The sequence below is a fragment of the Trichechus manatus genome, unplaced genomic scaffold, assembly GCF_000243295.1.
Source record: "Trichechus manatus latirostris isolate Lorelei unplaced genomic scaffold, TriManLat1.0 scaffold00050, whole genome shotgun sequence".
In the NCBI taxonomy this organism is placed as follows: domain Eukaryota; kingdom Metazoa; phylum Chordata; class Mammalia; order Sirenia; family Trichechidae; genus Trichechus; species Trichechus manatus.
In genome coordinates, this window is record NW_004443986.1 from 3,196,233 (window position 1) to 3,211,311 (window position 15,079).

General features: G+C 38.1%; 1 protein-coding gene across 2 annotated transcripts in view; it reads right to left on the reverse strand.

Annotated features, from left to right (window-relative positions):
• LOC101351239 (anterior gradient protein 2 homolog) overlaps window positions 1-12,737 on the reverse strand; it is a 23,035-nt gene extending 10,298 nt beyond the window's left edge. For both annotated transcript variants that reach the window (XM_023732280.1, XM_023732279.1), the window contains exon 1: window positions 12,515-12,737. In XM_023732280.1, the coding sequence (XP_023588048.1) occupies window positions 12,515-12,615 (101 nt within the window). In that variant the 5' untranslated portion in view covers window positions 12,616-12,737. The remainder of the gene's footprint in view (window positions 1-12,514) is intronic.
• Window positions 12,738-15,079: the final 2,342 nt, after the last annotated feature.

The window sequence follows — 15,079 nt, forward strand, 5'->3', positions numbered from 1 at the left end:
ATATATATATGTATATGTGTATATATATATATGTATATGTGTATATATATATATAAACCAAACCTGTTGCCATCGAGTTGATTCTGACTCACAGCAACCCTATAGGACTGTCCCATAGGGTTTCCAAGGAGCTGCTGGTAGATTTGAATGGCTGACTTTTCGGTTAGCAGCCATAGCTTTTAACCACTTCACCACTAGGGCTCTCTGTCTTGCTCTCTCTTTATATACAATAAAACCTGTGAAAGCGGGAACCTGTGAAAGGCAGAAACCTGTCAGAAGGAACACTCAAATATTTTCCACTAAAACGAGTGATACAAAAGTAGTAAGATAACACCATATCAAACGCAGAAAACTTGGTAGACCCTGAAACACAAGGCAGTATCGTTGAGTTCCGGCTCACACAGGTTTCACTGTATATGTGTATACACTTATAGTAAAGGGAATTTATATTTAAATATTATGTTTAAAAAAATATAGTATTTGAAGTCACCTTAGGGGTTACCTCCTCTTTCCCACCTCCCCAATGCCTCATTTTATAAATGAAGAATCTGAACCTCAGAGGAAGAGAAAAAAGAGTTATGAGATGGGCCATGAACTAAGGCTTCTGGGTCTTGCCATTTTGCAGTGCTGGTTCCCATCTTCACACCCTGAAACAATAACCCTATACATACACACTTCTTTAGCCTTCAGTTAAGACGGGGACATTACATTAAAGAATGAGAACTGAGTAAAACGATTGCCTATTTTATTTAGAAACTGCCAGCTTTGTCACTTAACTGATGACTTACACTGCACAATTCTCTCCTTAGTTTGACATGTATGCAAACTCTACATTAGCTCTGAATTGAGTAGAGTACATCAATGCTAGTTTTTTCCAGTGATACAGTTCTTTGGCTCTCTGTCTTGGTTGGCATGGATAGGTGGCTGTGGGCATGTACTTTAATGTACCAAAATATTCTATACGACTCATAACACAGAAAAACAAACCGCATGGTGTCTCTTTGTTAAATTCTTGTTTCCTTTCCAGTACTCCACAGTTAATTCTTAGGAAAAGTTACACTCCTGCTGGAGCAGATGCCTATGAACAGGAAAGTGAATGGCAAGAGAAGATCCATGAGTGAAGCAGTGAGCTAGCTAGCAAAGTGAGTTGCATTAACAAGTCAGTAAAATTATCCAGGAGCCAAAAAATGTAAGGCTGGGGACAGGATTCTGGTAAAGCCAAAGACTGAAATTACTTAAACAGAAATATGAAACCTAACTCTAGCACCTATCTCTAATATTGGTGGAGGTTTTGAATGAAATCAAATAAACTCTGCAAAGGTAGCCCGATGGACTATCATTTTTTCGTGTTTGTAAAGGAGAAAGTTTCTCATGATCTGATAGTTTGAATGGAAATCTTTGCTAAACACTAGCTGATTAAAAAAAAAAAAAGCCCTTGCTAAGTTACTAAATCCAGATGATATCCAGTATTAAACTGACTAATTATTTTCCAATCATAGTATATAGCCATAAAATGTCTTACTCAAAAAATATAAAAGCTAAAAGCAGGGAGATACTTTCTTCATTTACTATATCCATAAAGATGCAGAAATGCCAATTACATTTTTGTTTCCAAGCATTCTGCAAGGAGCCCTCGGGGTGCAATGGTTAAGTGCACTTGGCTGCTAACTGAAAGGTTGGCTGTTCGAACTCACCCAGCAGCAGAAAGACCTGGTGTTCTGCTCCCATAAAGGTAACAGCCTAGAAAACCCCATGGGGCAGCTCTACTCTGTCACATGGCGTTGCTCTGAGTTGAAGTCGACTGAATGGCACCTAACAACAACAATAGTCTGCAGAAACGACTCAAATGTACTACACGTCAACGATACCCAGCCGCTGAGTATGAAGATTTCTTTCTGATGTAAAAATAATAATAATAATAATAATCAAGAACTTCTCTGTGAGAATAACTGTACTGTTGAAATATTAATTGAATCAGAAATACATCGTGGCAAATAACTGCTTTGAATTTATCAATCAATATTTATCAACATTTTATTTGTGTTATATTTATGACAACAGCATCCATATGCATTTGAAAAATAATAGTAAATTGGTGGTGAAGCGTTTTACTTATTTGGTCCACTGACAGTTCTTGCTGGGTAGGTGGCTATTAGGACCCCTTACAATAACTCCACAGCTTTCAGGTTGGAACTATGGATATAATACATGTGTTTTATGGCAGGATGACTCAAGGAAGCCTAACATAAATCCTGCTGTACAAACCTCCTGCTCTGGGGTAACGTTCTGAGATTCTGTCTACCACATTTTCATAGTCTGAATAGACTGCTCTGCAAGCTTCCTGCATAAACCCCCTCAAAACAGGATGCTAACAATGGAAGATATTGATAATTTGGAGACAGACACACAACACCCTACAAAGCCAGCATTTTTGCTGGTCACTCTATCTCTAGTCTTCTTGTCTTTAACAAGGAGTGAACTTGCAGGAGGTTTTGGTGTTCCTTTTTATAAATGCTTCCGGAAAGCAATCAGCGCTCTCCTTTAACGGACTAGCCAGTGAATTTGAAGATTGAAGAAGCAACAAGAATATTTTTACACCACATAGAGAAAGAACACTGTTTTCTGATTAGCACTAATACACTGCAAGTGGGCAATCTGAGCCTCAGTTTCACAGTTGAGGAGCCTGTGCGTTTTAGCCAGCGGGAGAGAAGCAGATCATTTGATGGTGACTAAGGAAATCCCTGGGCAAGCTGGCACTTTCCCAGGCTTACAAACCTGAGTTCACCCACCCTTAAACCTCTTGCTTCCTAAAGGAGATACCATTACTTTGAACCAGCTCAGGAAGGTAACGCCTTGTAAGCTCAAACCTTCCCACCACTCCTCAGCGGCCCCAAGAAAGTCTTTGGTGGAAATTCCATCATGCCCTCTCTACATTCCACTTCATTTCCCTTAAAGCTACCTCACTCTTCCCTGCTTGTTGAGTGCCTGCAACTTTGCACAGCAGTCAGAGGCCAAAGCTCATTCTAGCAGGTGCCCTTCCAGAGCTATTGTCAGGAGCCTTACCTGGGTTTCCCCACTCACCTGCCTTGTGCAAGCAGCCAAGATGCGGTCCAAACTTCAGACTGTGCCAGCGTGGCCTGAGCCTCTATTTATGCTTCAGAGCACACCTCAATCCCACCCACTAATCTTGTATTTACATGTTGCTAACTCGGAAACTAACCTTCCTTTTTTCCCCAAATGGTTGTCTTCCCTGGGCTAACGAGTTCTTTGTTTTTAAAATTATGTTGCAAAAGGTATACTTTTCAGCATGCATGTTTTTAACTGTGTGTGAAAGTATATTGTAAAGAGATTTGAAATAGATAGGCAGAATGCCAAATCCAGGTAAGCTTTAAATGAAGACATTTGATTTGCCCAAAGGCTGATCTGTCTTTACCTGATTGGATGGGGTTTGTGTTTGTAGATTTTTTTCTCCCCCTTGGACAGATTGCCTTTATTTAGTTCAAAACCCTCAGGAGGTGATTCACAAATCTAACCCCTACAGTGATATTACCTACAATACTCCATTAGGGTAGAAATTATTTTCCATGGCATACTTCCCTCTTTCTGGCAAACAAAATGTATGCTCACAATAAGTATTAAAAAAAAAAAAAAATCTAGCACCACATAATATTCCAAAACTGAGGAAGTTATTGAAAAAAGGCATCCTAACACTATAAGCTTGTAATAATTACCATTGAATACATGCAGCAACTTCCTTCCAAAGACTTCAAAGACATTTATATTGTCTCATTTGATGGCAGACTTTCCTGTTAGGTTTGCAGGAAGCCCTCTACCTATTTTTCAGAACTAGAAACTAAGGTCTGCAACCAAGAGCATGCAATTAATCACTAAGGACTTTACGACTGGAGCTTGTATTTTCTCTGAGACTCCTGGAATTCTGTTTTGTTTATGAAGCTATATGAAATCCTTAACAGCTCAGAATCATGAAATCTTTGTCAACAGAAAATTAACTAATGAGATACAAGCCCTATAAAAGTAACTTTTTAAAATGAGTTAAGATTATAATATATCAAAACGTTTTGAAGTATCTTTTTTTTTTTTGATAGAGCCTTAAATTCTGTAGGCAAAATAGTGATTCTCCAAATATTGAATTTTCTTTCCACTCTACAGTGAGATAATTCCTTTAGGAATTTGACTAAAAACAAAGATTTGAGCTAAACTCTTAAAACTGGAATAGGCTATATATAGACGCTTAGTTTATTCAACCCTTAGATTTCTCAGTTCAACCCCTTCATTTTGCAGATGAAGAAAGGAAAATGTCAAAAAATTAAATGACTTGCCGAAGGTCCCATGACTAGTTTGGGGCAGAGTGGGGACCAAAGTCTGTGTCTCCTCTCGTTGTCACCTGCCGAGAGTGGAATATGGACAGGATTTGGGACCAAAAGATTCCAGTCTGAGTCCTGCTACCTGGTGCTCGCTCACCAATGATCTCAGAAACACTGTTGAACATCTCCGAAACTTCGGTTTTCTTATCCATAAAATGCAGCTATCACACACGACTGTTGTATTAAATGAGTTAAGGAATGAGAAGGTTCTTGGTAATTACAAGCAACTCTAGTCATTATAATTAATTATAATGATATGATGATTTCCTCACTGTGCTGCCTGTGCCTAATCTCACGTGCATAGAATCCCAGTATGGGTCATAGTGGCTAACGCATAGCAAGAAGGCAGTGATAATAGACCAGAATGGCCACAGACTCTGGCTGCTGGCTGCTTTGGCACTCCGGTCTTGGTGTGAGGCAATGAGGATTTTGTAGATGATATGAGAATGCTTTGAGATAGGTGGATGAGGGTTTTTTCTTACATATCATCAAACTTTATTACTTTCAACAGTGACGTCATGTGATCAGTCTTTGGGATTTGCCTGATTTTGTAAGAATCTGTTGCTATTAGGTAGATAAGTTTGATTCCCTATTCCTGAGTGGAACTTGACAGTGTGACCTGTAAAATAATGTTTGATGAGCAAGACAAACTTGATACTAATGACTCTAACAATGGCCACACTGGATCACATGAGTTTCACACTATTGTATTTTAGACATTTGTGTCATTTATAGTGTTAGAATTTTTTATTCAAGCAAATTTTTAAGTGTTTTGTTTTCTATTTTTGGGTAAAATTTGGAGATAAAATAATAATAACTAGCATTTGTTGAGCAACCAGTATACAATAAGTACTCGACTAGATATTCAAATAAAATAAATTTCACTTATTCACCAAATATTTATCAAACCTATTTTTGTAGTAAGATTGTGGTTAAAGCACGCTGGGCTGCTAACTGAAAAGTCAACAGTTCGAACCCACTAGCCCCTCTGCGAGAGAAAGATGTGGCATTCTGCTTCTGGAAAGATTTACAGCCTTGGAAACCCTATGGGGCGGTTTTACTCTGTTCTATAGGGTTGCTATGAGTTGGAATTGACTCGATGGCAACGGGTTTTATTTTGTTTGAATTTTAAAGATACAAACATGGAAAAAGATGTGGTCAGTAGTCAGTTATTGAAGTAGCCAGACATAGATAATTGCACTGTGGGAAAAACAAAAAGAAGTTTAAGACATTGTCCCTGCTATAAGATTACTTGTAATCTGACTGAAGAATTAAGACAGGACCCTATTAAAAATTAAACATCCACTTGAGAGTAGCATGCAGTGAGGAACAGGCAAGTGATATAGACATCAGGTGTTATTATTTTTCAGTGAAGGTAGGCATTACTGTCCACTAGAATGCATGAGTCGGAATTGACTTGACGGCAACTGGTTAGAAGGCTCAAGTCAGCTGCAGAAAGCAAGATTTCCAGATAGATACAGTCATACAGAGTTTGCAAAATATGTTTCTGGGATATTGTACTGGAATTATCTAGCTGGAGTGTGATTCATCTGGGTAGCTCATAGACAATAAGGTTGGAAAGTTGTTTTGGGCTATTTGACTGGGGCTTTGAATACAATTTTTAGGACTTTAAAATTCACCCTCAAGAGGAAGTGCTGTATGGTTGTTTAGAGGGCAAGCTGTAGATTCAGATTGCTTTGAGTTCAAGTCTAGCTTCATGACAATTATATAGTCTACAACCCCAGGCAAGTTACTTAACCTTTCTGTGCTTGTCTCGTTTATCAAGTAGGAATAGTAAGACTTACTTTATTGGGTCCATGGGAAGATGGTATAAGATAATACAAGTAAAGTGCTTACAAGTGTACATAGCACATAATAGGTGCTTAAAAAATTAGTTATCATTATAGAATATATCACTTGCTTCTTCATATTAAACAATCATTTAAGTCTCAAAAGTTGATTAGCTCCATGATAGCAGAATCTTTAATTGATTCCTCTCTGACTAAAGCCTATCCCAAGGCTTAAACTTTCAACACATATTTACTAAAAATAACATAACAACCTCACCAGGTTTATTATTTTCTTTTAAAAATAAACTCAGATGAGTGTACATAATTAGCCCAAAGTTGAAAAGCTGATAAGAGAGAGGACCTAAAAATTCCCTAAATTGCTGGTAATTACTCCTATATTCCTCTCAGTCCACCAAGCTGCCTGCCCTCTGATGTCAGGAAGTGCTGTGATAAACCTATAAGTGAATGTTAATCTCATAAAGCTGAAAGTGTGAATAACTTTTTGTACTTAAAAATTTTCCCTCTAAAGGAAACTTTTCAAAACCTGTATCAAACGGCAAATCAAGTTGTTGAATAAAAAAGCTCTCCCCAAACTCTTGCTTAGAGAAACAGACACATAGAGAAACAGACACAGATAAAGTGTTTTGACATACAGGAAGAGTTGATTTCCATTTGAGTTTATGCTTAATGCCATAGATGGGCTTTTGTGCATGGAAATAACTGTTTCCAGCTTCCTGGGATTTAGTTGCTATCCAATGCATTAAAACTGAACCTTTAAAACCTAGTTCTTCCTAAATCTACAAGTTTAGGTTTAAAATAGGGAGTTATAGGAACAGAGGAATAAAAAGTAAGTTAAAATGTATAAAAATCCGAAGTAATTTCCCCATGAATCCTTATATTTTGAAGATGGGCATTTATAAAGGAAGCATTAATGTTGTTATTTTGGAATTTAAAGTGAACAATCTCTGTAAATACTTAAAACTTCCCATCGAAGTGATATGTTCACTTGGACAGACTGAAAACGGGTCATTTTTTAAAAACTCTGGGTCTAGGAACTACCGCATATGAAAGCAGGATTTTACATACATTAAGGAGACGTGTCCTTAGCAGCCACAGTCTGACCCTAGAGTCAATATTGTTAGATGACAAATACACTCCTTAGGGTGGGGCACTGAACAAGCAGACATGCTGTCAGAGCCATCATGCCTCTTTAAGTGTGGAAATGAGTCTTTTTTAAAACTTAATTCTACCTTCTAAGATAGTTTTACTTTGACTTAAATTCTATGAAATTTCTTCTGATAATTATTTTCATCTTTATTCCTTTAAAAATTATTTATATCATTATTTCCTATCAAATGTAAAAAGATCCCTGTGTGGACGAGAGTTTTCTCTTATTTATCTGGCCATCTGTATGCTGAAATGGTAGGTGTTTTGTAAAAGGGAAAGCAATACATGAATACCAAAGCAATATGGAAATAAATATATATCAATATTATCATGGTAAATATAGCACATTATACTACATCATATAATACTTCAAATTTTGTGGGATTTTCTCTAAGAAGCCAAAACCCATAAATTTTAATCTATTGGACGAGCAAATGAAAACTACAATGAGATACCATCTCATCCCTACATTACTGGCATGAATTAAAAAAAAAACAGAAAATAATAAATGTTGGAGAGGTTGCGGGAAGATTGGAACTCCTATGCACTGCTGGTGGGAATGTGAAACGGTACAACCACTGTAGAAAATGATATGGTGCCTCCTTAAAAAGCTAGAAATGGAAATACCATATGATCCAGCAATCCCACTCCTAGGAATATATCCTAGAGAAATAAGAGCCATTACATGAATAGACATGTGGACACCCATGTTCACTGCAGCATTATTCACAATAGCAAAAAAGATGGAAACAACCTAAGTGCCCATCAGCAGGTGAATGGATAAACAAATTATGGTACATACACACAATGGGATACTATGCAATGATAAAGAACAATGATAAGTCCATGAAACATCCCACAACAGGGATGAATCTGGAGGGCATTAAGCTGAGTGAAATAAGTCAATCACAAAAGGACAAATATTGTATGAGACTACTAGTATAAAAACCTAAGAAAAGGTTTACACACAGGAAGAAAATAATCTTTGATGGTTACAAGGGTGGGGAGGGGAAATCACTAATTAGATAGTAGACAAGTGTTAACTTTGGTGAAGGGAAAGACAACATACAATATAGGGCAAGTCAGAACAACTTGACCAAGGCAAAGTCATAGAAGCTTTCTAGACACATACAAACACCTTGAGGGACCGAGTTGCTGGAGCTGAGGGCTGGGAACCATAGTCTCAGGAGACATCTAGGTCAAATGGCATAATACAATTCATAAAGAAAATGTTCTAAATCCTACTTTGGTGAGTAGCATCTGGGGTCTTAAAAGCTTGCGAGCAGTCATCTAAGATACATCTATTGGTCCCATCCTGTTTGGAGCAAAGGAGAATGAAGAAAACCAAAGACACAAAGAAAATATTAGTCCAAAGGACTAATGGACACCATGAATCACAGCCTCCACCAGCCCCTGAGCCCAGAAGAACTAGATGGTGCCCGGCTACCATCACTGACCCCTCTGACAGGGATCACAATAGAGGGTTCCAAAAAAGCCGGAGAAAAATGTAGAACAAAATTCAAATTCACAAAAAAAGACCAAACTAATTGGTCTGACAGAGACTGGAGGAACCCCCGAGACTGTGGCCCCCCAGACACCCCGCTAACTCAGAAATGAAGCCACTCCCGAAGTCCACCTTTCAGCCAACGATTAGATAGGCCTATATAACAAACGATAACACACACGAGGAATGTGCTTCTTGGTTCAGTTAAGTATAGGAGACCAAATGGGCCACACCTGCCCAAAGCAAAGACGAGAAGGCAGGAAGGGACAGGAAAACTGGATGAATGGACACAGGGAACATGAGATGGAAAGGGGAAGAGTGCTGACACATTGTGGAAATGCAACCAATGTCACAAAACAATTTGTGTATAAATTTTTGAATGAGAAACTAATTTGCACTGTAAACTTTCACTTAAAGCACAATAAAATTAAAAAAAATTTTTAAGTCTTTTGAACTCACAACAGAAAACATGTTTTACTATTAAACAAATGGGCTCAAAAGGAAAGTAGTTGAAGAGTAATAAGTAACTTTTCAAGATAACAATTTTTTTGTGTATATAATTGAATAAATTTCTTGGGATATCAAAATATCCTTTCTGTGATCTATGATTCCAAACTTGCCTTTAGTGAATATGCTTGTGTGTGTCTTTTATACCAATTGAATGTGTCTTTTATTCCAATTGATTCTGTTATATTGTTTCTCTGGTTTCAAAAATTAGAGCTTGGGTTTCAAAAAAACAAACCAATATCTGGGTTTTCAAAAAACAAGCTGCAATTATTGTTATGTAAAGAAATACAATCACTTATTGTTTTTCATAAATTGATCCTTTTGGGACACTTTGCATTATCCAATTTTTATGTTTATTGCTTAAAATTAAGTACCAATGATTGAATAACACGTACTTATGTTCTCAATAGTCTTCTGTTTGCATGTTTCCCATCTGACTCATTCTGTAGTAACTTTATTCTCATAGTCTTCAGCAATAGATCAGCCCAGAAAGCAAACAGAGGAAACTTGTCCCATTTACTTTCTCCCTGATTTCTTTAAGACCTCGTCAGCATTTCAAGACTAAGCTTTGCTGTGTTCAACACGTTGCATTTCCTCTAATCTGTGCTTATAGTAAAAGACCATATTTGTCTATTATTTATAAGCTTTTAGGCTCTGCATGTTAGAGAAAAAATGAGTTCCAATTCAGTGAATACATAGGATGTAATTTTAGAAGTGTATCTTAATTACAGTTAAACCAGTTTTCTATTGTTCCCATTTTACATTGGATTGTCAAATAAAAGACTCATTTAGTATAAGTAAATCTACCAACCAATTGCTATAATGTTAAACCATTTGATGAATTTGGTGAATTTCTTGAGGCTACAAAGATGGTTTGAGGGATATCTGAATTTATCCAGGGTAGGAAATACGGATATTCAGATTTTCATATGGAATCATTAAGGTCACTTAGCTTAAAATACTGTAATTAACACTAGCATGGTTTTTAGATTTTAAGCAGCTAACTATGTATAGGAGTGCTGGTGGCATAGTGGTTAAGAGCTTGGCTTTTAACCGAGAGGTCGGTAGTTTGAATCCACCAGCTGCTCCTTGGAAACCCTATGGAGCAGTTCTATTCTGTCCTATAGGGTTACTTTGAGTTTGAATCAATTTGATGGCAAGGGGTTTTGGTTTAACTATGCATAGGAACTTTTTTCTTTTTAATTTCTAATGAATATATTGACATCTTATTCATGATTTGAAAATTATTCTCAGCTGATTTTTTTGCTAGTCCTACTTAAGCTCACTTTATACTCTTAAATGAAAATCTTTATTTCCTCATAGTGATTTCAAAAGAATTTTACATGGCCTGTCCTAAATGTGTATCATTTACAGCTTAGATTAGTTTAGAAAAAAGGGATTAGTGACTTCTTGAAGATGGGGAAGGAAATAAAGAAGTAAAGCTGTGAAAATTATCATAAAAAATTTTGAAAGCGCACGTTTTTGTATCTGTCTTAAATTGTTATAAATAACTATAGCTATGATTTTTGAAGTTTTATCATGGTGCTAATTTATAAAACATGATATTCTCAAAATGTAATTTGCTACCGTCTTATGTTCTATTTTTTCTTTATTCTTTGCAGTGAATTGGTCGCCACGATTAGACCAATTTTCTTTCAGCATCACTTGTCAGCTTTTATCATAAGCTTGTCCCGCATAATTTTGTCAGTTAGAGTCATTTAGGTAGTTTTGTACTACTGGACTACAGAAAAGTATATAAAATCCAACCTGTCATGGTTTGAATTATGTCCCCCAAAAAACGTGTGTATCAATTTGGCTAGGCCATGATTCCTGGTACTGTGTGATTTTCCTGTGTGTTGTAAACCTGCCTCTGTGTTGTTAATGAGGGAGGATGGGTGGCAGTTGTGTTAGTAAGGCAGGACCTGATCTACAAGACTGGATTGTGTCCTGAGGCAATCTCCTGAGATGTAAAAGACAGAAGTGAGCAGTGAGACAAGGAGACCTCATACCATCAAGAAAGCAGTGCCAGGAGCAGAGCGCGTCCTTTGGACCGGGGTCTCTGCGCCGAGAAACTCCTAGTCTGGGGGAACACTGATGAGAAGGCCGAGAGAGAGAAAGCCTTCCCCTGGAGCTGACACCCTGAAATTGGACTGTTAGCCTCCTTTGACTGTGAGGAAATAAACTTCCCTTCATTAAAACCATCCACTTGTGGTATTTCTGTTATGGCAGCACTAGATGACTAAGACACTAACCTAACCCAACCCATCACCGTCAAGTTGATTCTGACTCATAGCTACCCTAGAGGACAGAGTAGCACTGCCCCATAGGCAACCCCAAGGAGCCTCTGCTGGATTCAAACTGCTGAACTTTTGGTTAGCAGCCGAGCTCTTAACCACTATGTTGCCAGGGCTCCAAAGTATACAACAGGACCTAAAAGAATGGCTTGGAGGTTATTAACTAAGGCATAAATTTTAAGGCAGAATTTTTTTTTAAATGACTTTTATAAATAAAAATGAAATCTATATTTCTATTGTTTGTAGGTTTGTTTTAAACCATTTTGAACACTATACACTACTGAATTTTGGCAAAACGTCTACCTTTGTTGACTAACTACATACTCTGAGCTACAGTAAACCAGAGACCATGTATGAAGTAATATAATATTTATCCTGGCATATATGCTCCAAGAAACATTAAACTTGAAAGCCCTAATTGCCAAAGCATATCATATTAGAAACAATAGTACATTCTGTGACATCTTGTCACTCAGAACCACTACAGGTTTCAGTAGAACTAAAGATCAAGACTAGTACGCAATTTTTAAAAATGACAGCTTTAGCGAGGGAACTTTGCACACCATTCTGAGGTTTTGATTTTGTGGCCATTTCCCCTTCTCCAAAGCATTCTGGAGGAACATTTCAGGTTAGGCAATAACCCAACAAGGATTTATTAAGCTCCGAAGAAGGAAGTTACCAATACAAAAGTGGTGCCCAGGGGGCCAGTTTATGCCAGCTAATTGCCAGAATTATAGGGTGCTGGAAAAGTACAAAGAGTTTTTTTCATATTTTACTTCCAACCACAGGTCAGCGTTAAAGATACGGCCACAGGCATGCATTGTTTGGTGTGTCTTGTCCCAGAAAGAAGTAGTTCCAGGGTCATACCTGTACCCAGTGCTTAATGCAAGAGAAAAGAAAATAAGACAGTGCCTCCTCCGCATAACCACATGACCCTGAAGGCTCCTGGGTCCTCGGAACTTCAGCATCTGTTCCAGCAACCAGGCTTGATATCCTCAAAGCTTCTCTTCCAAGGACGCCTGTATGCTCACTAGGCACAGTGCTGTTGTAACAAGAAATTGTGTAAGCCGGAGTGGGGGCAGGGCTTTCATGTATCTTTCTTCTGTTGGCACAATGCCACTGGGATCCTGAAGAGAATTACTACCGCACCTTCTCAGTGCTAGAATTGGGCAGAGTGTTGTCCTTTTGACATTCTGGGAAAGTTTCCCTTTTACAGAATGATAATGGAATGAGTTCCTCCCAGAGAGCATCAGGGTGATGTTCCACTTTCGCCACCCCATTTTATAGACCTGGTATACTCTGATCTAAGAAAAATGGCCTGCCAATCTACTTAAAAAATCAGCTAAGGAAAACCCTGTGGATCACAAGGGTCTGATCCTTAAGCCCGATCTGCAACTGATCATGAGGATGGCACAGGACTGGGCAGCATTTAGTCCCATTGTGCATGGGGTCACCACAAGCAGGGAGCTAACTTGGCGGCACCCAGCAACAACAACATATTCTGATCATTAAAAAAAACTGTAATAGTTTATCTTTTATTTCTAGAAGTTTTTTTTGGGTTCTTTCTCAATCCCCCTGTTTATTTTTTATAGCATTCTACCTTTGATGAGGGAGGGAGAGCTAACACTGTTTTGCTTGTTGACTGTCTCTTGGTGGGATATTTTTCTTAAAATAGTCTATACTTTTTACTTGGCTTCATCTTCCATAGGGATTATTCCATGGAAATTATTTTTCTGTAGGAGGTCAAGGTGGTATCTCTGGTCCAGGGCCATTTTTATGTTAATTGCGCTCCTCTAGAAAATTCCCTAACAATGAGGATAGTGTAAACTTAGTTTCCATGCTGACACACAGGACAGGCCTAGGGTTTTGTTTTTCACAGGAGAATGTTTTGTTTTGTTTTATTGCGGTTTGCTTTCCTAGGTCTCTGAAAGAGACATGTTTCTTGGCCACTGGATAGAATTTTCTGTTCCTCTTTTCCCAGGGGCCCTAGTTTCAGTAGAGCTCTGTTTTAGTTCCCTTATCTCGTCCAAAACCATTTTTCCTAACCTACTTGATACTTCTGAATGCTCCCTGGAACTGTAAATTGAGGTGAGTCAAGTATAAAAGTAACTCGGTCTCCTGCATAATCCAGTTTTGAACTGATTTTCGTTAATGCAGACTCTCAGGGATTACTTTTACTCAGTATTTGTTCCCTGGAAAAGAAGACCCAGTGGAGCAGCATATTGTCCAAAGGCTGATTATTGCCATGGTGACATGGGAGTGACTTTATTTAAGGTCATGGTGGAGCCAGCCCTGGCTTTACTCATATTGATGGATGAGAAGGAGACTGAAGAAAGGAAGTGAGCGGGGTGGGGAGCAGACAGCAAACCTGGGTTGAGGCAGGTGGTGATCACAATTGCGCCCGGTAGCAGATGGGTGCCTGATTCAGGGTGGAAGGAATGATAATATCACCAGAATTCTTTCTTTTGATGTAGAAGACATCCTCTATTTTCTGCTTTTATATACTTATCCTTGGAATGAGAAATGATAACATTCAGGATATGCATGCATCACCCTGGTGGTGCAGTGGTTAAGCATTTGGCTGCTAACCAAAAGGTCGGCAGTTCGAATCCACCAGCCACTCCTTGGAAACAATATGGGGCAGTTCTACCCTGTCCTTTAGGGTGGCTATGAGTTGAAATCGACTCAATGGCAATGAGTTTGTTTGTTTTGTTTAGTTTTAGTGTAAACACCTAAGAAAGTAAGCTGAGAAGATAGAGGATGAGTTAGTATTTTCCCAGGATGTGCCACATTTATTCCAAGAGAACACTGTTTAATACTAACCAAATTCTTAAGATATCTAATATACTATCCAGGGATGTGTGTGTGTATGCATATATATACATATACATGTATATACACATGTACATACATACACACACTTCCATGCATGCTTGAATGTCTTTAGTGGTGATGAATCATTAGTAAAGGTGAAGGAAACTTCATTCAATCAAAAATCTGTGACATGCCTACCATTTCCAGGCTCTTTTCTAGGCACAGAAGATTCAGCAATGAATAAAACAGATAAAAAGTCCTGCCTCATGGAACTTACATTCTAGTGCTGAGAAGCAGACCATAAAGTAAGTTAGTAAAATATATAGTGGATTAAAATCAGTTGCCGTTGAGTTGACTGCAACTCATGGAGACTCTCACATGTGTCAGAATAGAACTGTGCTCCATAGAGTTTTCAATAGCTGATTTTTTGGAAGTAGATCACCAGGCCATTCTTCCAAGGCACCAAACTTTCTGTTAGCAGCTGAGAGAGTTAACTGTTTGCAACACCCAGGGGAGTTCCATATAGTATGTTAGAGGGAGGTACACAGTATAAAGGAAAATAAAGTAAGCAAGGGGAATGGGGAGTGTTGGTGTTGGGTGTTTCTAAGTTTAAATATG